Source organism: Monodon monoceros, unplaced genomic scaffold, assembly GCF_005190385.1.
Source record: "Monodon monoceros isolate NGI ecotype Baffin Bay Population unplaced genomic scaffold, NGI_Narwhal_1 Super_Scaffold_21, whole genome shotgun sequence".
NCBI classification, from domain to species: Eukaryota; Metazoa; Chordata; class Mammalia; order Artiodactyla; family Monodontidae; genus Monodon; species Monodon monoceros.
This window is the reverse complement of record NW_021703778.1, coordinates 137,264,614-137,283,561: the sequence shown is the minus strand read 5'-3', so window position 1 is coordinate 137,283,561 and position 18,948 is coordinate 137,264,614. Positions and strand designations below refer to the sequence as shown.

The 18,948-nt window shown below is 42.2% G+C and overlaps 1 protein-coding gene across 3 annotated transcripts in view; it reads left to right on the top strand.

The window, feature by feature from the left end:
- The window catches only part of ESR2 (estrogen receptor 2), a 193,753-nt gene that overhangs the window by 40,936 nt on the left and 133,869 nt on the right, over positions 1-18,948 (top strand). Inside the window, exons 7-8 of one of the 3 annotated variants that reach the window (XM_029238381.1) lie at positions 16,065-16,245; positions 16,487-16,488. In XM_029238381.1, coding sequence (XP_029094214.1) covers positions 16,065-16,245; positions 16,487-16,488 — 183 coding nt within the window. Of the gene's footprint in view, positions 1-16,064; positions 16,246-16,486; positions 16,489-18,003; positions 18,429-18,948 lie in introns of those variants that run through there. The other 2 variants (XM_029238379.1, XM_029238382.1) reach the window with 2 other exon arrangements.

Here is an 18,948-nt window from a genome sequence, read left to right as displayed (position 1 = left end):
TTATACGGACCTTTTACATGGTTAACATGCATTTATATTTACTATTTTGGGTTCTGCTTTTACAAGTTCATTTATTCATTCATTTCATTCATTCATTCACTAAAGATGTTGAGGATATATGTATTCCTGCCCTCCCATGGCTCATAGAGAGAGAGAGAAAACAAATTCGCTAAAAAGAATGATCTCAGTGCTATCACAAAGTGTGTACAGAGCACTGAGTACTCTGGGAAGACAGGAGGAGAAGTGCTGAAGTGGTTGCAGAAGGGAACGATGTTTGGGTGTTGAATGAGTTGATGGGCAGGTGGGAGGGGTAGGCAGGGAAGAATGAAAGGACGGGGGTAAGCCAGGAGCTGCAAGTCATGCAGTGGAAGAGCAGGGGGAGGTGGACAAGGTTGTAAAATGCAGTGTTGAAGATTACTGAGTGTAACTCCTGTTGAGAATTGTTGCCTGGGGAATTGAGCAGCCCTAGAAGAGGGTCAGGCAGGGAAGTATCATGGACAGATAGGCATTCTTTTTTTTTTTTTTTTTTTGTGGTACGTGGGCCTCTCACTGTTGTGGCCTCTCCCGTTGCGGAGCACAGGCTCCGGACGTGCAGGCCCAGCAGCCATGGCTCACGGGCCCAGCCACTCTGCGGCATGTGGGATCTTCCCGGACCGTGGCAGGCGGACTCTCAACCACTGTGCCACCAGGGAAGCCCCAGATAGGCATTCTTGAAAGGTCACTCTGGCTTCCGTGCGGAGGACTGACTGGAGAGGGGAGAGACTGAGGCAAGGGGCCTAACAGGAGTTATTAGGAACAATGAGAGCCAGAACTAAGTTGGTGTGGAGGGGCCTGGGAGGAAGGGACCTGACTTGAGGGAAATATATGGGTTAGAGGTGGGAAATGAGGAAAGCATCTAAGATGTATGTATGTTGTAGCTTTGCTGTTTTTTTCTTATTATGTAAATAATACCTGGTTATTGTAAACATTCAAACAAAAGAAAAACATACAAAGAAGAAAATAAAAATCACTAGGAATCCCCCCTCTCCGCCCTAGATAACCACCATATCTTCGGTGACTGTTCTTTAACAGCTCTTGATAGAGAGATAGAGACAGATATGTACACATATGCTCATATATAAAATTTTACATAAACAACATAGCATCTTGTATTAAAAGTTATGGAAACTTTGAAGGAGGCTTGCTTTGATCCCATTTTTTCTTGATCCTTCCACCCAGACACCAAGTAGCTAATCTTAACAACCAGAGGGTAGCCTTTATACCTTCTTCCATCCTCTAATAATCATTTAAAATAATACCTCACCTCTGGTATATACACAGACCTTTTTTCCCCCATTTAAAAAACTTGGGACACTACATACAAATACTTCTTTGCATCTTGCTTTTTTCCTTTTCAGAATGCTGTGAAATCCCTTCAGGACAGTGAGGAGAGATCTAATTCAGTCTTTGAAGCAAGGGCATTGTCTACATCGTTCAGCCTTTTCTCTATTGATGGGCCTTTGTTTAATATACGTTTTCTATTTTTTTTACCATTATAAACATTGCTACAATTAATAGAGACGTATTATTTTGCACACATTTCTAAGTTTCTGTGTAGTTTTCATCCTGTTCAGTTTGCTGTCTACCTGATGGTATTCAATCCAGCTGCTGTACCAGGTATTGATTGCTTTGCTTAGCTGTTTACTCTTGTTGGGCCTTTAGGTTATTGTTTTTTGTTTTTTTTTCTTTCTTTCTCAAATAATATGTATGTCCAGGTTTTAATTCTCAAGTGATGACTTACAGACTTCATTTGGGCAATGTATGGGGCTTTATTACCTAGATTTTATCCAATTTTAGAGCATAGTGTTTGAAACAGCAGAAATCTGTGAGATGGTACTATGCTACTTTATTTTAAATCAGACTAAGCAGCAGTTCCTGAAGCCAAAACTCAATGCAGAACCTGTGGCCACATGGGTCGCAGGCTGTCTCCTGATGTGGGAGCAGCTGACCTCTCCCCCTCCAGCCTATATTCATTTCCTCTCTAATAGGTGCTATTGGGCATTGGCACTGGTTTTGATGAAAGGGAAACACATAGAGCAGTGCTTCTCAAACTCTCTATGGTGAAGCACCAGGTTTCTTTTTCTTTTATAATTTCCAAATTGTTATAGGTAGTTACTTTATTTTTATTTTTATTAGAGTATAGTTGATTTACAGTGTTGTGTTAGTTTCTGCTGTACAGCAAAGTGAATCAGTTATACATATATCCACTCTTTTTTATTTTTTTAACATTTAAATACTTATTTATTTATTTGTCTGCACCGGGTCTTAGTTGCGGCATGGGGGATCTTCGTTGCTGCTTGTGGGATCTTTGTTGCGGCATGCGGGATCTAGTTCCCTGACCAGGGATCGAACCTGGGCCCCCTGCATTGGGAGCATGGAGTCTTAACCCCTGGATCACCAGGGAAGTCCCTATTCACTCTTTTTTTAGCTTCTTTTCCCATATAGGTCATTACAGAGTATTGAGTAGAGTTCCCTGTGCTATACAGTAGGTCCTTATTATTTATCTGTTTTATATATAGTAGTGTGTATATGTCAATCCCAATCTCCTAATTTATCCCTCCTCCCCTCCTCCCTGGTAACCATAAGTTTGTTTTCTACATCTGTGACTCTATTTCTGTTTTGTAAATAAGTTCATTTTTTTTAGATTCCTCATGTAAGCGATATCATATGATATTTGTCTTTCTCCACCTGACTTACTTCACTTAGCATGATAATCTCTGGGTCCATCCATGTTGCTGCAAATGGCATTTTTCACTTTTTTATGGCTGAGTAATATTCCATTGTATATATATACCACATCTTTATCCATTCATCTGTAGATGGACATTTGGGTTGCTTCCATGTCTTGGCTTTTGTAAATAGAGCTGCTATGAACATTGGGGTGTATCTTTTCAAATTATGGTTTTCTCCAGATATATGCCCAAGAGTGGGACTGCTGGATCATATGGTAGTTCTATTTTTAGTTTTTTAAGGAACCTCCATACTGTTCTCCATAATGTTGTACCAATTTACATTCCCACCAACAGTGTAGGAGGGTTTCCTTTTCTCCACACCCTCTCCAATATTTATTGTTTGTAGACTTTTCGATGATGGCCATTCTGACCAGTGTGAGGTGATACCTCATTGTAATTTTGGTTTGCATTTTTCTAATAATTAGTGATGTTGAGCATCTTTTCATGTGCTTTTTGGCCATCTGTATGTCTTCTTTGGAGAAATATCTATTTAGATCTTCTGCCCATTTTTGGATTGGGTTGTTGGTTTTTTTGACATAGAGCTGCATGAGCTGTTTGTATATTTTGGAGATTAATCCCTAGTCAGTTGCTTGCACATATTTTCTCCCATTCTGAGGGTTGTCTTTTTGTTTGTTTATGGTTTCCTTTGCTGTGTGGAAGTTTTTAAGTTTAATTAGGTCCATATGTTTATTTTTATTTTCATTACTCTAGGAGGTGGATCAAAAAAGATATTGCTGTGATTTATGTCAAAGAGTGTTCTGCTTATGTTTTCCTCTAAGAGTTTCATAGTGTTGGCCTTACATTTAGGTCTTTGATCCATTTTGAGTTTATTTTTGTGTATGGTGTTAGGGAGTGTTCTAATTTCATTTTTTTACATGTAGCTGTCCAGTTTTCCCAGCACCACTTATTGAAGAGGCTGTCTTTTCTCCATTGTATATTCTTGCCTCCTTTGTCATAGATTAGTTGACCACAGGTGCGTGAATTTATTTCTGGGCTTTCTGTCCTGTTCCATAGATCTATATTTCTGTTTTTGTACCAGTACCATACTGTTTTGATTACTGTAGCTTTGTAGTATAGTCTGAAGTCAGGGAGTCTGATTTCCTCCAGCTCCAATTTTCTTTCTCAGGATTGCTTTATCTATTTGGGGTCTTTTGTGTTTCCGTTTAAACTTTAGAATTTTTTTTCTAGTTCTGTGAAAAATGCCATTGGTAATTTGATAGGAATTGCATTGAATCTATAGATTGCCTTGGGTAGTATAGTCATTTGGACAATATTGATTCTTCTAATACAAGAACATGGTATATCCTTTCATGTAGATAGTTACTTTTGTAAAATAAAAATAAAGTACTAGAAAAAGAAAAGTGCAAAATACAAGCCCTAGTATTTTGTTGTTACATTCAACTGATTTAAAATTATTCTATCAATTACTGTAAAAGTTTCCAAATGCTTACCCTCAATTTCTTCTTCTCTCTTTGTGAACTGGTAACAGATGATACTTTGAGTAACCCTGGTATAGAGCATGGAGAGCTGTCCGGGAGATAGCTGGATCAGGAGGTGGGCGTGGGGGGAGGAAGTTAGGTCTTAAAGGAGAGGAGAGGGGGAATGAAGAAGGAATTTGAAGGTCATGTGAGACTCAGAGACCCTGAAGACAACCTTTGGGTACTTCCTGGTTGGATCTCAATGTGGCCTTACTTGCCTGACAGGACATTTCCCGCACACCCAGTACACTCCCTACCGCAATTCTAGAAAGCAGACATTTGTGAGTAGAAATGGTAAGTTGTTGGACAAATGAAAATTGTAGGGAAAGCCAAGAGACTCCTAAATGCTTTGGAGCTTCTGGCACCTTCTTGACATTTATTGTTACCATTCCCCTTCTATAAAATAATATGAGGGCCCAGCTTACATCAGTGATTAAGTTGATGTGCATATAGGAAATGTCCAGGTGGGACATATGAAACTGTGGAAGAAAATCAACTTTTTCTGACCTTCTCTTTGAATTTACCTACAGACGTTACCTCAGATTTTTGTTGTCATTTGTCTTTGTTAAAGGAAAGATTTCCCTGGAAAGTTCATTCCCACCTTGGTACAGGAGGATCATCAAATGCCAGATTATGGGGCTTCTCTTACTTGCAGAAATAATTTAGAACTCTTTTCTGTGCAGCAAAGTGCTCCTTGGAAAGCAGTTTGTTTCTTGTTACACCACTTTGCAGTGTAAAGCCTTATGTTTGGCAAGGCTCCTCACAGTCATTTTAGCCTCTGGACATCATATTGTGTTGTTGGGAAACTAGAAACATCTGTGCAAATGGGAAAGCCTAAGGCTACGGCATTCCTCCTGCAGCATCTGAGAGAACTGCCATGTAGAGAGAATTACAGAGGGTGAGGTAGGCATGTGATGTAATTACCACTTGGGACAGTAAGTGAGTAGGATTTGTTTACAGTAAATCCCAATTTAAGAAATCTTTTCTTAAGAAATTTTTTTGGCTTGGTAGTCATAACGGCATTCAAAATGAATTTATTCTGTTCTGCGTTGCTGTTAGGAAAATGGGGTTCTGTTTCTGTTGGAAAATTTCCACTGTCAGGAGAGGTGAGTCTTTTCCATGCTAGATTTTAAGCATCTCAAGTTACAGGCTTTTTTCTTTTTGATTATTTATAGCATTAACTTGAAAACAAACACAGGGACAGAATCCACTTAGCCACCTTGAATTTAAACAACCCTACAGAACATGTAAAACAGACATTGGACATTGGACAGTGACTCCCAAGAGAATAGACACAAGGTGATCCATTTGACCAGTTTACTGCCTGGAGCCAGTTTCCAGGTTGCAATACAGGGAGAAGTAACCCAGGTAGACACCAGTGGTCTCCCTGAAATGAGGGAGCAGAGTTGTGAATTTGGGAAGGCTAGGATTTTCAGGGGAGAGAACTGGAGAGGAATGAGCCGGACAGAGAGGCTTTAGAGACCTGCAGAGGATCCCCTTCAGGTCTTCAGCTGAGCATTAATTTCATGCTTATGATTCTAACCGAGGGCAGGGAAAGAACCACCAGAAAGGAGCAGGCAGAACAACACTTGGAAGTTCACACAGGGCCAGGAATAGTTCACGTTCTCACCAGCCACAGGGAAAAAACCTTCTACTCTACTGGATGTTGGTTGTAGCACTCAGAAAGGTATTGCCTCAGTAGTGAGGTAACATAAGCCCTAGACTAAAGGCTGCCCTGCTCCTACCAAATGAAACTTAAAAAGCAAGTCTGAAGGATCAAACTATTGCCAAGTAACTTAACTGCATCTTAACTGCATAAAGCTCAAGACTATTTAAAGGAATGGAAGAATATCCAGCACTTAACAGGGTAAACCAATCACATGTTAGCAAGCATGGAAAGAAGCAGAAAATATGACCTATTATGAGGAAAATGACAATAATTGGAAAAGACACCAGGTGATGCAGATGACAGACTTAGTAGACAAGGGCATTGAAACAATTACTGTAACTGTATTCCATATGTCCGAGGAGTAGAGGAAAGCATGAACAGGTTAAGGAGAGACATGGAAAATATGAAATACATACAAACTAAATTTCTAAATGTGAAAACTAGGTTTTGATGGATTTACGTCTGATTAGGCATAGCAGAAGAAACAATAGTGCCTGTTAAGCAAGAGCAATAGAAACTATCAAAAAAGAATAGAAGAAAGGGTTTAAAAAATGAACAGAGTATTAAGCTGGAGTGGCTACCTTAATATCAGAAAAAGTAAATTTTAGAGCAAAGAATATTTCTAGGAATAAAGAAGGTAATTTCATAATGATAAATGAGTCAATTTGTCAAGAAGACATAACAATCCTAAACATTTATGCACCAAATAAGAGAACCTCAAACCTTATGAAGTAAAATCTGATAAAACTGCAGGGAGAAATGGACAAATCCCTTATTATAGTGGGATATTTTAATACCCCTCTCTCAATAATTGATAGAATAAGTAGACAGAAAATCAGTATAAATATAGAGAAGACTTGAATAACACTGCCAGCCAACTTTACCTAATTGGCATTTTAAAAACCCTCAACCCCAAACAGCAGAAGACACATTCTTTTCAAGTATTCATTGAATATTTACCAGGATAGACTATATCCTGGACCATGAAACAAGTCTGAATACATTTAAAAGAATTTAATTTGTACAAAGTATTTTCTTTGACACAATGGAACTAAATTAGAAACCAATATTAGAAAGATCTTGGAGAATTTCCAAACGTTTGGAAACCAAATAACATATATCTAAATAATCCATGGATCACAGAAATATAACCAAAATTAAAATTAGAAAGCATTTTGAACTAACTGAAAATTAAAGTGGAACACAGCAAAATGTTGGGGTTGCAGCTAAAGCAGTAGCTTGAGGGAGGGCTTGCCTGGTGGTGCAGTGGTTGGGAATCCACCTGCCAGTGCAGGGGACTCGGGTTCAAGCCCTGGGCCGGGAGGATCCCACATGCCGTGGAGCAGCTAAGCCTGTGCGCCACAACTACTGAGCCTGCACTCTAGAGCTGGTGAGCCACAACTACTGAGCCTGCACTCTAGAGCTGGCAAGCCACAACTACTGTAGCCTGTGTGCCTAGAGCCCGTGCTCCGTGACAAGAGAGGCCACTGCAGTGAGAAGCCCGCGCACCGCAACAAAGAGTGGCCCCAGCTCACCGCAACTAGAGAAAGCCCGTGCACAGCAACAAAGACCCAACACAGCCAAAGATAAATAAATAAATTAATTTAAAAAAATAGTTTGAGGGAAATTTATAGCATTCAAGGCCCATATTCCAATAAAAGGATTATGTCAAGATTTTTCTTGAGGTAGGCTTGTATTGCTACAAACTTACCTCTTAGAACTGCTTTTGCTGAATCCCATAGATTTCAGATCATGTGTTTCCATTTTCATTTGTCTCCAGGTATATGTTTATTTCCTCTTTGATTTCTTCAGTGACCCACTGATTTTTTTTTATAGTATGCTATGTGTTTGTGTTTTTCGCAGTTTTTTTCTTCTAGTTGATTTCTAGTCTCACACTGTTGTAGTCAGAAAAGATGCTTGATGTGATTTTAACCTTCTTAAATTTATTAAGACTTGTTTTGTAGCTTAGCATGTGATCTATCCTGGAGAATGTTCCATGTGCACTTGAAAAGAATGTGTATCCTGGTTTACATGTACACCAATGTTCACTGCAGCATTATTTACAATAGCCAAGATATGGAAGCAACCTAAGTGTCTGTCAATAGATGAGTGAATAAAGAAGATGTGGGATGTGTGTGTTTGTGTGTGTGTGTGTGTGTGTGTATGTATGCACACATACAATGGAATATTACTCAGCTATTAAAAAAAGTGAAATCCTGCCATTTACAACAACATGGAAGGATCTAAAGAGTATTATGTGAAGTGAAGTAAGTCAGAGAAAGGCAAATACTGTATGATCTCACTTATTTGTGGAATTTAAAAAACAAAACAGACAAAATAAAAATAGACTAATGAATACAGAGAACAAACTACAGAGAACAAACAGGTGGTTGCTGGAGGGGAGAGAGAGTGCATGAAGTAACTGAAGGGAATTAAGAGATACAAATTCCAGGGCTTCCCTGGTGGCGCAGTGGTTAAGAGTCTGCCTGCCAATGCAGGGGACACAGGTTCAAGCCCTGGTCCGGGAAGATCCCACATGCCACAGAGTAACTAAGCCCGTGCACCACAACTACTGAGCCTGCGCTCTAGAGCCCGTGAGCCACAACTACTGAGCCCACATGCCACAACTACTGAAGCCCACACTCCTAGAGCCTGTGCTCCGCAACAAGAGAAGCCACTGCAATGAAAAGCCCGTGTGTCACAACTACTGAGCCTGTGCTCTGGAGCCCATGAGCCACAACTACTGAGCCTGCATGCCACAACTACTGAAGCCCACGCTCCTAGAGCCTGTGCTCCGCAACAAGAGAAGCCACCGCAATGAGAAGCCCGCGCACCACAACTAGAGAAAAGCCCTCACGCAATCATGAAGACCCAATGCAGCCATAAATAAATAAAAAAATAAAAATTAAAAAAAAAAAAAGAGATACACACTCCAGTTATAAAATAAGCCATGGAGGTGTAATATATAACATTAGGAATATGGTCAAAAATATTGTAATACCTTTGTGTGGAGACAGATGGTTACTCGACTTATTGTGGTGATCATTTCATAATGTATGCAACTGTCAAATCACTATGTAGTACACCCGAAACTGACTTAGAATTGTATGTCAACTATATTTCAATTAAAAAAGCCAGGTCTGAAATTAAGGACCTCAGCTTTCAACCTTAAGGAAACTTAGGAAAAGAAGAGAAAATGAAACCCCAAATAAGCAGAGGAAAAGAAATAATAAAGGATAGAGTGGAAAACAATGGAACAGAAAAAAAGAAAATAGTAGATGAAAAACAAGAAAGTCAAAAGCTGATTATTTGAGATCAATGAAATTGATGAGCCTCTGGCCAGACTGATCAGAAAAAAGGAAAGAAGATACAGGTTACCAGTATCAGTAGTGGGATAAGTGATGTTATTTTTCTGCAGATATTAAAAAGAATAAGGTAATATTATAAATAACTTTATGCCAATTCGCTTGAATATTAGATGAAATGGACAAATTCTTTGAAAGATACAAATTACTGAAACTCAATCAAAAAGAAACTTAAAAATTCTGAACAGCTATATATCTATCAAAGACATTGAATTTGTAGTTACAAACTTTCCCACAAAGAAAACTTCAGGCCCAGATGGCTTTTCTGCAAGAATTCTACCAAACATTTAAGGAATAAGTAATACCAAGCTTATACATATTATTGCAGAAAACTGAGGAGTTGGCAATACTTTCCAACTCATTACTCTGATAGGAAACCCAGACCAACATATTGGAAGAAAAGAAGACAGCAGACCAGTATCTCTCATGTATACAGATGCCAAAACTCTCAAATTTGTTTTTTAGAAATAGAATCCAATAATATATTGTGAACAAGTGTGATTTTCCCAGGAATACAAGGTTCTTTAACTTTTGAAAATCAATCAACAAGGACTTCCCTGGTGAGCCAGTGGTAAAGAACCTGCCTTCCAGTGCAGTGGACGCGGGTTCGATCCCTGGTCGGCGAACTAAGAGCCCACATGCCACAGGGCAACTAAGCCCAAGCGCTACAACTACTGGGCTTGCACACCTCAACTAGCCGGTGTGCCACAAACTACAGAGCCCCTGTGCTCTGGAGCCTGTGTGCCACAACTAGAGAGAAGCCTGCATGCCACAATGAAAGATTCCACGTGCTGCAACTAAGACCCGATGCAATATTTATTCAATATATTTTTTTAATTCAATAAATAAATAAATGAGAAAAATAAAACCATGTCATATTCATTAAAAAAAGAAAATCAACATAATTTACCATATTAACAGAATAATAATGAAAAACCATATGATTATTCCAATATGTGCAGAAAAAGCATTTGACAAAATCGAATGCCCATTCCTTCTAAAAACTCTCAACAAACTAGTAACGGAAGGAAACTTCCTTAACCTAGTCAGGGGCATTAATGAATAATCTACAGCTAATGGTATACTTGGTTGTTATCAGGAATAAGACAAGTATGTCCACTCTCATGAATTTTATTCAATGTTTTACTGGAAGTTTTAGTGTCATAAGTCAAGAAAAGAGAATAAAACATCCATCCAGATTATAAAGGTAGAAGTAAAACTCTTTATTTGAAAAGTGTGATAATCTGTGTAGAAAACTCAAAGAGTCTACAAAAAAGTGAGTTTACCCAGATTGTGGGATATAAGGGAAATATATAAAAAATAATTTTATTTCTATATGGTAGGAATGAATAATTGGTAATTGAAATAAAAAATCAATACTATTTATAATAGCATCAAAATTGTGAAACCTTGGGCTTCCCTGATGGCGCAGTGGTTGAGAGTCTGCCTGCCGATGCAGGGGACGCAGGTTCGTGCCCCGGTCCGGGAAGATCCCGCATGCCGCGGAGCGGCTGGGCCCGTGAGCCATGGCCGCTGAGCCTGCGTGTCTGGAGCCTGTGCTCCGCAATGGGAGAGGCCACGGCAGTGAGAGGCCCGCGTACCGCAAAAAAAAAAAAAAAAAATTGTGAAACCTTAGGTTAAATTTGACAAAACATGTGAGACCACACACTGAAAACTGCAAAACATTGCTGACAGAAATAAGAAATCCTAAATAAATGGAGAGAGATGTTAATGGGTTAAAAGATTCAGTATGTTAAGATGTTAATCTTCCCCACAGATAGTCTGTAAATTCAACTTGATCCTAATAAAAATCTTAGCAGTAATGAACTAGATACAATGCTTTTGGTCCAGAATAGGGATATACACTCTTACAGTTAATGAGGGCTCTGATCCTTACCGGGCTTAGAAGAGCATGTTCCTCTCTGTTGGGGAGAGATGGGGTGAGGGCAGCACCATCTGAACTTCCCTCTCAGCAAATCCTCTTCCGCGGTGCATAGGTAAGATGTGAGGGTGCCTGGTATTACTCTATTATATATACTCAGTCTTTGATATGGCTCCTGAAACTTAGAGACAACAGAAAATGTTGCATTTAACACAACCTATTACAATATTTGTTAAAGTGTTTTAGAAACTCTAGGGTGTTATGTGAGTGTTATACTTAATGTAACAGCGTATCCAAATTAAGAGTCCTGAGACCAGCCATCTTGTCACCCAGAAACCTGGAGACTAGGGAAGTCCTCCCTTGGATAGAATTAGAGGCTACTGAATCTAGGAAACAGAGTGGAATCAATCTGCAAATAATGAGTCTTTTAAAATATTTAAAATTAGGAATAAGATCTATGTATCCAAATAATTTTAGGGCTTTGCAAACTTTTGTGACTTTTCATTACAAAGTTTTCATATGGATGAAACTTTTCATTAAATGAAAGAAATAGTTAGAACCAGGTAAGCCTATTTTACATGAAGAAAATTATTAAGAGATATCAACTCAAGCCCTGGTTCACTCTGAGTTTATAGGGAGGGTTCCCATGACGTGGGTGGGCGGAGAAGGCCAAGATACAAAAGGACACACAGAAGGATGCTGAAGAGGCCAGATGGGTGCTTTTCTGTTGATGGAGAACATGGGGGCAAAGCATTATAGGCATCAGCCTCCTGGGTCCATGTCACCAACACCTTTCCAACATCAGTCTGTTCTTATGGTGCTGGGTTAGGAGGTAGTGATAAAGGGGATGGTCATAGCTAGAGGTTCTTTCCTCAAAGCAAACAGGCAAACAAAACCCCACATATACCTCCCAAAAGCCAGAACATTTTTCCTTTGGTTAGTATTCTGGAATTTTTATTAAACACTTTATCTCTTCTGATTTATTTGCTTTCAGTTGAGGCGAGCTTATATCTTCATTCTTTGAACCCTTAGGACGTGGCAGATGTTGGGGGGTTGCCCATCTCTCCCCATGTGCTGCTCAGAATGTCATCAGGTGGGCTGGTGAAAGGAGGACACAGCTGTTCCCAGGCGATAAAGAGGAAAGGAAATTGTGTCCTTGATTTTATTTTACTTTCTTTGGTATGTGTGTGGTGGTGTGCCAAGATCTTGACTTTTTTTTACTGTATTTCTTTAGTTTTAGGAAAAGTCATTTAATTTCTAAATGAAAATCTGATGTTCTTAACTCTTGGGGGCTGGGAGGAGTTAATCCTTACCGTTTCCTGTGTGTCTGGGCAGTGAGCATCCTGGGGGCTTTGTGTCTTGTCTCTTGCCCCTCCTGGGGCCTGCCACTTAGCAATTACCCTGTACCTACGTGTCTAATGAGCAAGAGGGTATGTGAATGCCCAAAGTGCAGGCACAGCACTGCTGACTGAAAAGAGAGGCAGGCAGCAAAATGGGTATTCTACAGCCCAGTTCCTTCCCAGGATGATTTTATATAGGTTAATCTTTTTGTACGTAAAATCTTTCCCCATATGTAAAATTGATACGGCACATGCCTTTACAGAACCACAGTGACCCCTATCCCCAAACCCCTCATCAGTGATGGACCCTGAGCCCTGTATGGAGCTGTGCTGACCCCACAGCCTGTAGAAGATCCTTGGCAGTGACTGCTCGTTTATGAAGAAGGTGACCCAATAGCCAACACAGGTTATCTGAGGGGAGCCTTGGTCAGACGTAAGGAGGTACTGAGGAGCTTTTATGTTACTGCAGTTTTGGTTCTGAAGATTCATTTTATTACTTTTTAAAATTACAGCTTTATTGTGATATTCATATGCCATTCAATTCACCCATTTAAAGTGTACAATTCAGTGGTTTTTAGTATATCTATAGACTTGTGCAGCCATCATCAAAACCAACTTTAGAACATTTTTCATCACCCTAAAAGAAATCCTGTACTCCCCAATCTAGCTGTCACTCTCCAATCTCTGTCCCACCTATAGTCCTGGGCAACCACTAATCTACTTTCTGTCTGTATCGATTTGCCCATTTTGGACAGTTCATATAAATGGAATCATAAAAATGTAGACCTTTGTGGCTGGCTTCTTTCACTTAGCATGATGTTTCATCCAAGTTGTAGCATGTGTCAGTACTTCATTCCTTTTTTTTTGGCATTCTGCTTTTTATTTTTATTTTTTTATTTTTTATTTTTATTGGGGTATAGTTGTTTTATAATGTTGTGTTAGTTTCTACTGTACAGCGAAGTGGAGTTCCCTGTGCTATGTAGCAGGTTCTCATTAGTTATCTGTTTTATACATATTAGTGTATATATGTCAATCCCAATCTTCCAGTTCATCCCCTCCACCTTTCCTTCCTTGGTGTCCATACGTTTGTTCTCTACATCTGTGTCTCTTTTTCTGCCTTGCTTCATTCCTTTTTATGGCTCAGTAATCTTCCATTGTATGGATATACATTTTGTTTATCCATTCATCAGTTGGTGGACATTTAGGTTGTTTCCACTTTTGGGCTATTATGAGTAATATTGCTGTGAACATTTGTATACTAGCCAAATATTTTTATATTTTCACTTTTTGTCACTTTAGACTGACATATGTACAGGTATGTAATTTTGACTCCTCTTAGAATCCAAAAATGTAAGATTTCTTTATGGCAGTAGAAATACATGGAGCACATTTCATGTAGCAGAATAGACTAAAGGGTAGTTAAAGAAAGTACTTGTTAATGCAGCCAGGGTCAATTTTAAGGGAAAATAAGCTTAAAATAATTTTCTCTAAGCTTTCATTTGATTTATAATTTTCTGTGTATGTACCTAAAATATGCATCAACATGCATATTTATCATTTCAATTATAATGGTGTGATTGGCTAAAAATTTAAACCTATGTAAATTCAGTCTAATTCTTCCATTTATGAGTGCTTACTCCATGCCAGTCATTGTAATAGGTGATGGGTATATAAAGGCAAACAACTAGGGTCTGTGCCTGCACAGTACTTATTATGTCCAGTCTCACTGAGGGTCAGAGCGTGTGTATGAGGACATCCAGCGTGTAGGACAACGTGCTGCCCTCTGCTGGGGAAGCACAGGGCACCTTTGGAGCTTCAGAGGAGAGCCCAAACCAGAGGGAAGTCAGGGAAGCTTCCACAAGGAAGTTCATAACCAGGCTGGAATCTAAAGGAGGAATGGATGTAGATAAGCAAGAGGAGGGGATGTGGAGAAGAGGAGGAGATGGGGTGGAGGAGGGGAGGGAAGGAAGAGCATTCCTAAGCAGAAAGCTCAGTATGCTCAGGGCATCACCTGTTAAAGGAATTGAAAGCAGTGTTCAGGGTGAGGTGTGCGGGGAACTGAGGGAGCAGAGAGAGCCCTGGTAGACTGTTAACTGCACCAAGTGGTTTGGACTCTACCCCAAGAGCTGGGAGTTCATTTAAGGGCACCACATGATCTGCATTTTTCATTTTGGACAGTCAAGGGCATGTTGAGTGGAAGGTGGGGGCAGTGAGAGGGCAGGTTATTTGCCATGGGGGTCAATGGGAGGCTTGACCCCAGCATGCCAGAGAGCCTGGAAGAGTCCCTGTGAGGAACATGTGAGCAGATGGGTTAGAGCAGCAGCTTCTGGGCCAAAGATGAATATTTTAAATCTGCATCATCAGACATCATGGAGGGACATGCCCCTAGGGATGTGGCAAAGCGCTGCACTGGCATGGTTGTGGTTCAGTATGTCCCTTGCCTTAACTGGACTGAGTTGAACTGAGTTGAACTGAGTTGCATTAATTGAACTGGAAATGCCAATAAAAGTAGAGAACAAAAACTGCCCAAACCAATTCTGTGGATGATAGAGTGCCAGCCATCCTTCGTTCTCATTACAGTCAAAAGTCAGCAGCTCCCCCGTTGACTTCACGTATTTGCTATTTATTCTTTGAAATCGAAAGCCTAGAAGAGAAGCTAATTAATTCCCTGCTGCCAGGAATCAAGGAGTCGGGTTGGTAGGCGAGGGGGTAGTAGGGCAAGATTTACCTGAGCAGTTGTTTTGCAACCTTTGGGAGGCCAAGTATCTCAGTCCCGAGAGTCAGAGGGGAATTAGACACCGGGCCAGGCAGGAAGGGGGAAGCGACCTACCTCGTGGGGAGGTAGACATGTGCCTGTAAGCTTTGCTCAGTGAGGAGCTGAGGCTGGAGGAGCTGCGTGACTGGTCAGGGGTCAGAGAGCGAGAGATGGAGGATATAGAGTAGGTCTGTCTGATTCCAAATCGGTGGTCTTCCTGCTCCAGCAAGGCATCACCTGAAGTGAGATGCTGAGGGCCTGGACAGAGGTGGCAGTGGCCCTGCCGTGGCCGTCTGCGCGTGGCATACAGGGGTGGGGGGAGGCGGCATAGCGGTGGTGATTAGTTTATGTTTATTAAACTCCCCGTAGATGAGGGGCCCTCTTAGGGACTAGGAGTTGAGTTAATCTCACTTTCTGACCATCTCCATGTGGGTATTTGTTGCTGCAGCTGAGATACACCATGTCATGGTTTGAGGCAACTAGATACATTTCCTGCTTGGCAAGGCCACACTTTTGGGCCAGGGGGCCCTCTCAGAGGCCGTTGAGTCTGCCTGCGTTCATCCGGCATTCAGCTGGAAGGCTTTCCCTTCCAGCTCAGTGACAGGGCTGGCTCTTGGGGGACAAGGACACCATGCACAGGTGAAGCCATGCTTTTAAGGTTTCACCAGACATGCAGATGTCAGAGCAACCCAGATCACTTTGGCCTCCTTTCTGGAGAACATATGCATGCCTAATGGCTGAGCACATGACTTCCGTTTTCTCCTCTCAGGGCAGTGACTCGTGGCTTTTTTATGCTTTGTCCAGGTGTGTACCCTTCAGCTGAGGCACCCCAGGAGGCTGACAGCAGCCGGAAACTGGCTCATCTACTGAACGCTGTGACGGATGCTCTGGTCTGGGTGATCGCCAAGAGCGGCATCCCCTCCCAGCAGCAGTCCGTCCGCCTGGCTAACCTGCTGATGCTCCTTTCTCACGTCAGGCACGCCAGGTACAATCCCTGTGGGGGCCGCTCCACGGGGTGCGTGGTGGGAGGGGGCTGTGCACATGCCCAGAGGAGGGCAAAGAGCTTTGGAAAAAGGGTTTTGCAACTTTGAGATGGATAAGGCAGAATTGCCACCTTTAAGGGAAAATGAACCCCTGAAAGGGAAGGGGGTGCATCATCAGTGCACACACCTGTAACCAAAGACCGGCCACGGCGAGCACTGAATGTGGCGTGGTCCTCATAGGAGCTGTTTATGGCGGCCTGTGTGGCTCATCTGCTTTTCAGTTGCTGGGGCTTTTAGCTTGTTTATGGAGCTCTGAAAGGGGCAGTTAGTTAGTTCCTCTCCTAGAGTGAACTGCCACCTCTTTCTGCAGTACCCAGGGCTGGGGTCCTGAGGTCTTTTCCGGAAGAGGTTAAACCCAGCTCCTCTAGATCAGCTCTGAGGCTGGTGATTTGGGGAGGTACACAAAGGCTTCCCTAAGAGCTGCTCTTTTCTTACGATAGCATCAGGTTGTTAAGAGTGAGACCTAAGAGAACTAGTGAGCCCAGTAGGTTTGGGACGGCAGGGCGTGGGTAGAGTGTATTCAGGATATGGAAATTGTGTGCGCTCGTGGAGGGGGATGGTGTGTGATGATGGTTTCATGCTGGTACCATGCGGCTCAGTGCTTGCTGTCACCCAGGAGGAGGGTAGCCCTGCCATGGGGCTGGAAGAGGGGACATGAGGATGGAAGGTAGGTGCTCCCTCGACGAGGAGGGAAGTCTAGGGGTGGTGAGAAAGGACAACACACACCTCAAGAATTTTACCAAGGGGGAGGAAATGGAAATGACCTCCGCCTCTGTTTCCTCTTTAATGATTACTCAGTGCCTCAGTACATGACCATTTGCAGAGCAGAAACAGTCCATCCTCATTAATCAGAGATTTCCTATTTGTGAATTTGCCTGCTTGCTAAAATTTATTTGTAACCCCCAAATCAATACTCACGGCGCTTTTGAGGTCATTCGAGGACACGTGCAGCATGGCAAAAAGTTTGAGTTACCCATACTTACGTTACCAGCAGGGGTCACACGAAGTGCTGCTCTGCCTTCTCTTTTCTGCTCTCATACTGTAAACAAGGGTCCATTACGTGGTCTATTTAGTGCCTCATTTTGCCATTCTTGTACTTTGTTGGGGATTTCACTGTCTAAAAATGACCCCAAGCATAGTGCTGAAGTGCTCTCTAGTGTTCCTAAGTGCAAGAAACCTGTGATGTCCCTACAGAAAAAATATACGTGTTAGATACACTTTGTTCAGGCATGAATTTTAGTGCTGTAGGCCGTAAGTTAAATGTTAGTGAATGGACTGTATGTGTTAAATAAAGTGTCTTTATAACAATAACTCAGAAGAAACAAGGTTATGTATTAATGGCTGGTGAAAATGTTGGGACCAGGACCTCTCAGAACCTAACCCTGTATTTCTCCCAGTAGCAATGGTTCAGTGTTTGCGAAGACTGTGTAGACATAACTATGGTGAACAGCGAGACCCCATTGCACTATGTGCCGGTGCTATCAGGCCATTGTGGGTGGGTGGTGGGACACCAAGGCCCATAGGACATTGTACTTGTCCTTACGTGTAGATCATTGGAGGAGACAGATGCAAGAACCATAGTTAGCAAAGGGCTGGAAGAAGCGCAGGGGTTGGGGTGGAGGACTGGCTCTGTCGGGGAAGATGTCAGACTTTCCTTGGCTGCTTCAGGAAGGAATCTCAGCACCTTTTTGTCCCCCTAGTAACAAGGGCATGGAACACCTGCTCAACATGAAGTGCAAAAATGTGGTCCCCGTCTACGACCTGCTGCTGGAGATGCTGAATGCCCACACACTTCGTGGCAGCAAGTCCTCGGTCACAGGGTCCGAGTGCAGCCTGGTGGAGGAAAGTGAGAGCAAAGAGGGCTCCCAGAACCCCCAGGCTCAGTGATGCCAAGCCCTGAGGTGTGGTCAGGCTGCAGAGGAGGTCAGAGGCCGAAGCGTGAACTCCAGCACAAATCGTGAGCCCCATCAGGAGGGGGCGGGCTTCATCGGCTTTCTGCTGTGTGATCCCTCATATGGCCCCTCAATACCATCCTTCCCCGACCTCCCTACTTCCCGGGAGTCAGGGTGAGAAAGCCAGTGCTCCTTGTCACCAGGGGGCACATTTGAGTGCAGCGTTTATGTCTTGCTTGGCCTCATGGGATCTCATTGTGGTCCCTCTCACTTCCCATCTCCCTCCCACCCTTTGGAAAACATCTTCTTACAGCTCTTGGAATGACTGGTGGAAATCTGACTTGGAAGCATTGTCAAGTAGAAAGGGGAGAGAAGGTGGCACATGCACAGGAAGGGGACTAAGCCTTATTGTGCCACTTAACCTGCCCACAGAATTAGTCCTTTGTATGCTGCCTCTGGACCACTTGATTGTAGGATTGAAAACCACGATGGCAGTCAACTAACTGGTTCCACACACCTATCTCACAGGCCTGTGAGGACAGGTGTCACGTATTGCTGTGACTCTATCCAAGGCCAGAGGGAATGTGACCTAGGGAACCAGTGGTCAAGCTGAGATGCGAGCCACGTTCATCCCCCAAGACCTTGCTGCCGCCTTCATGCAGGCTCACCCCCTCTTGGTTTGCATTCAGAAAGCCTACAAATTACTTGGTGTGTGTGTGTGTGTGTGTGTGTGTGTGTGTGTGTGTGTGTGTG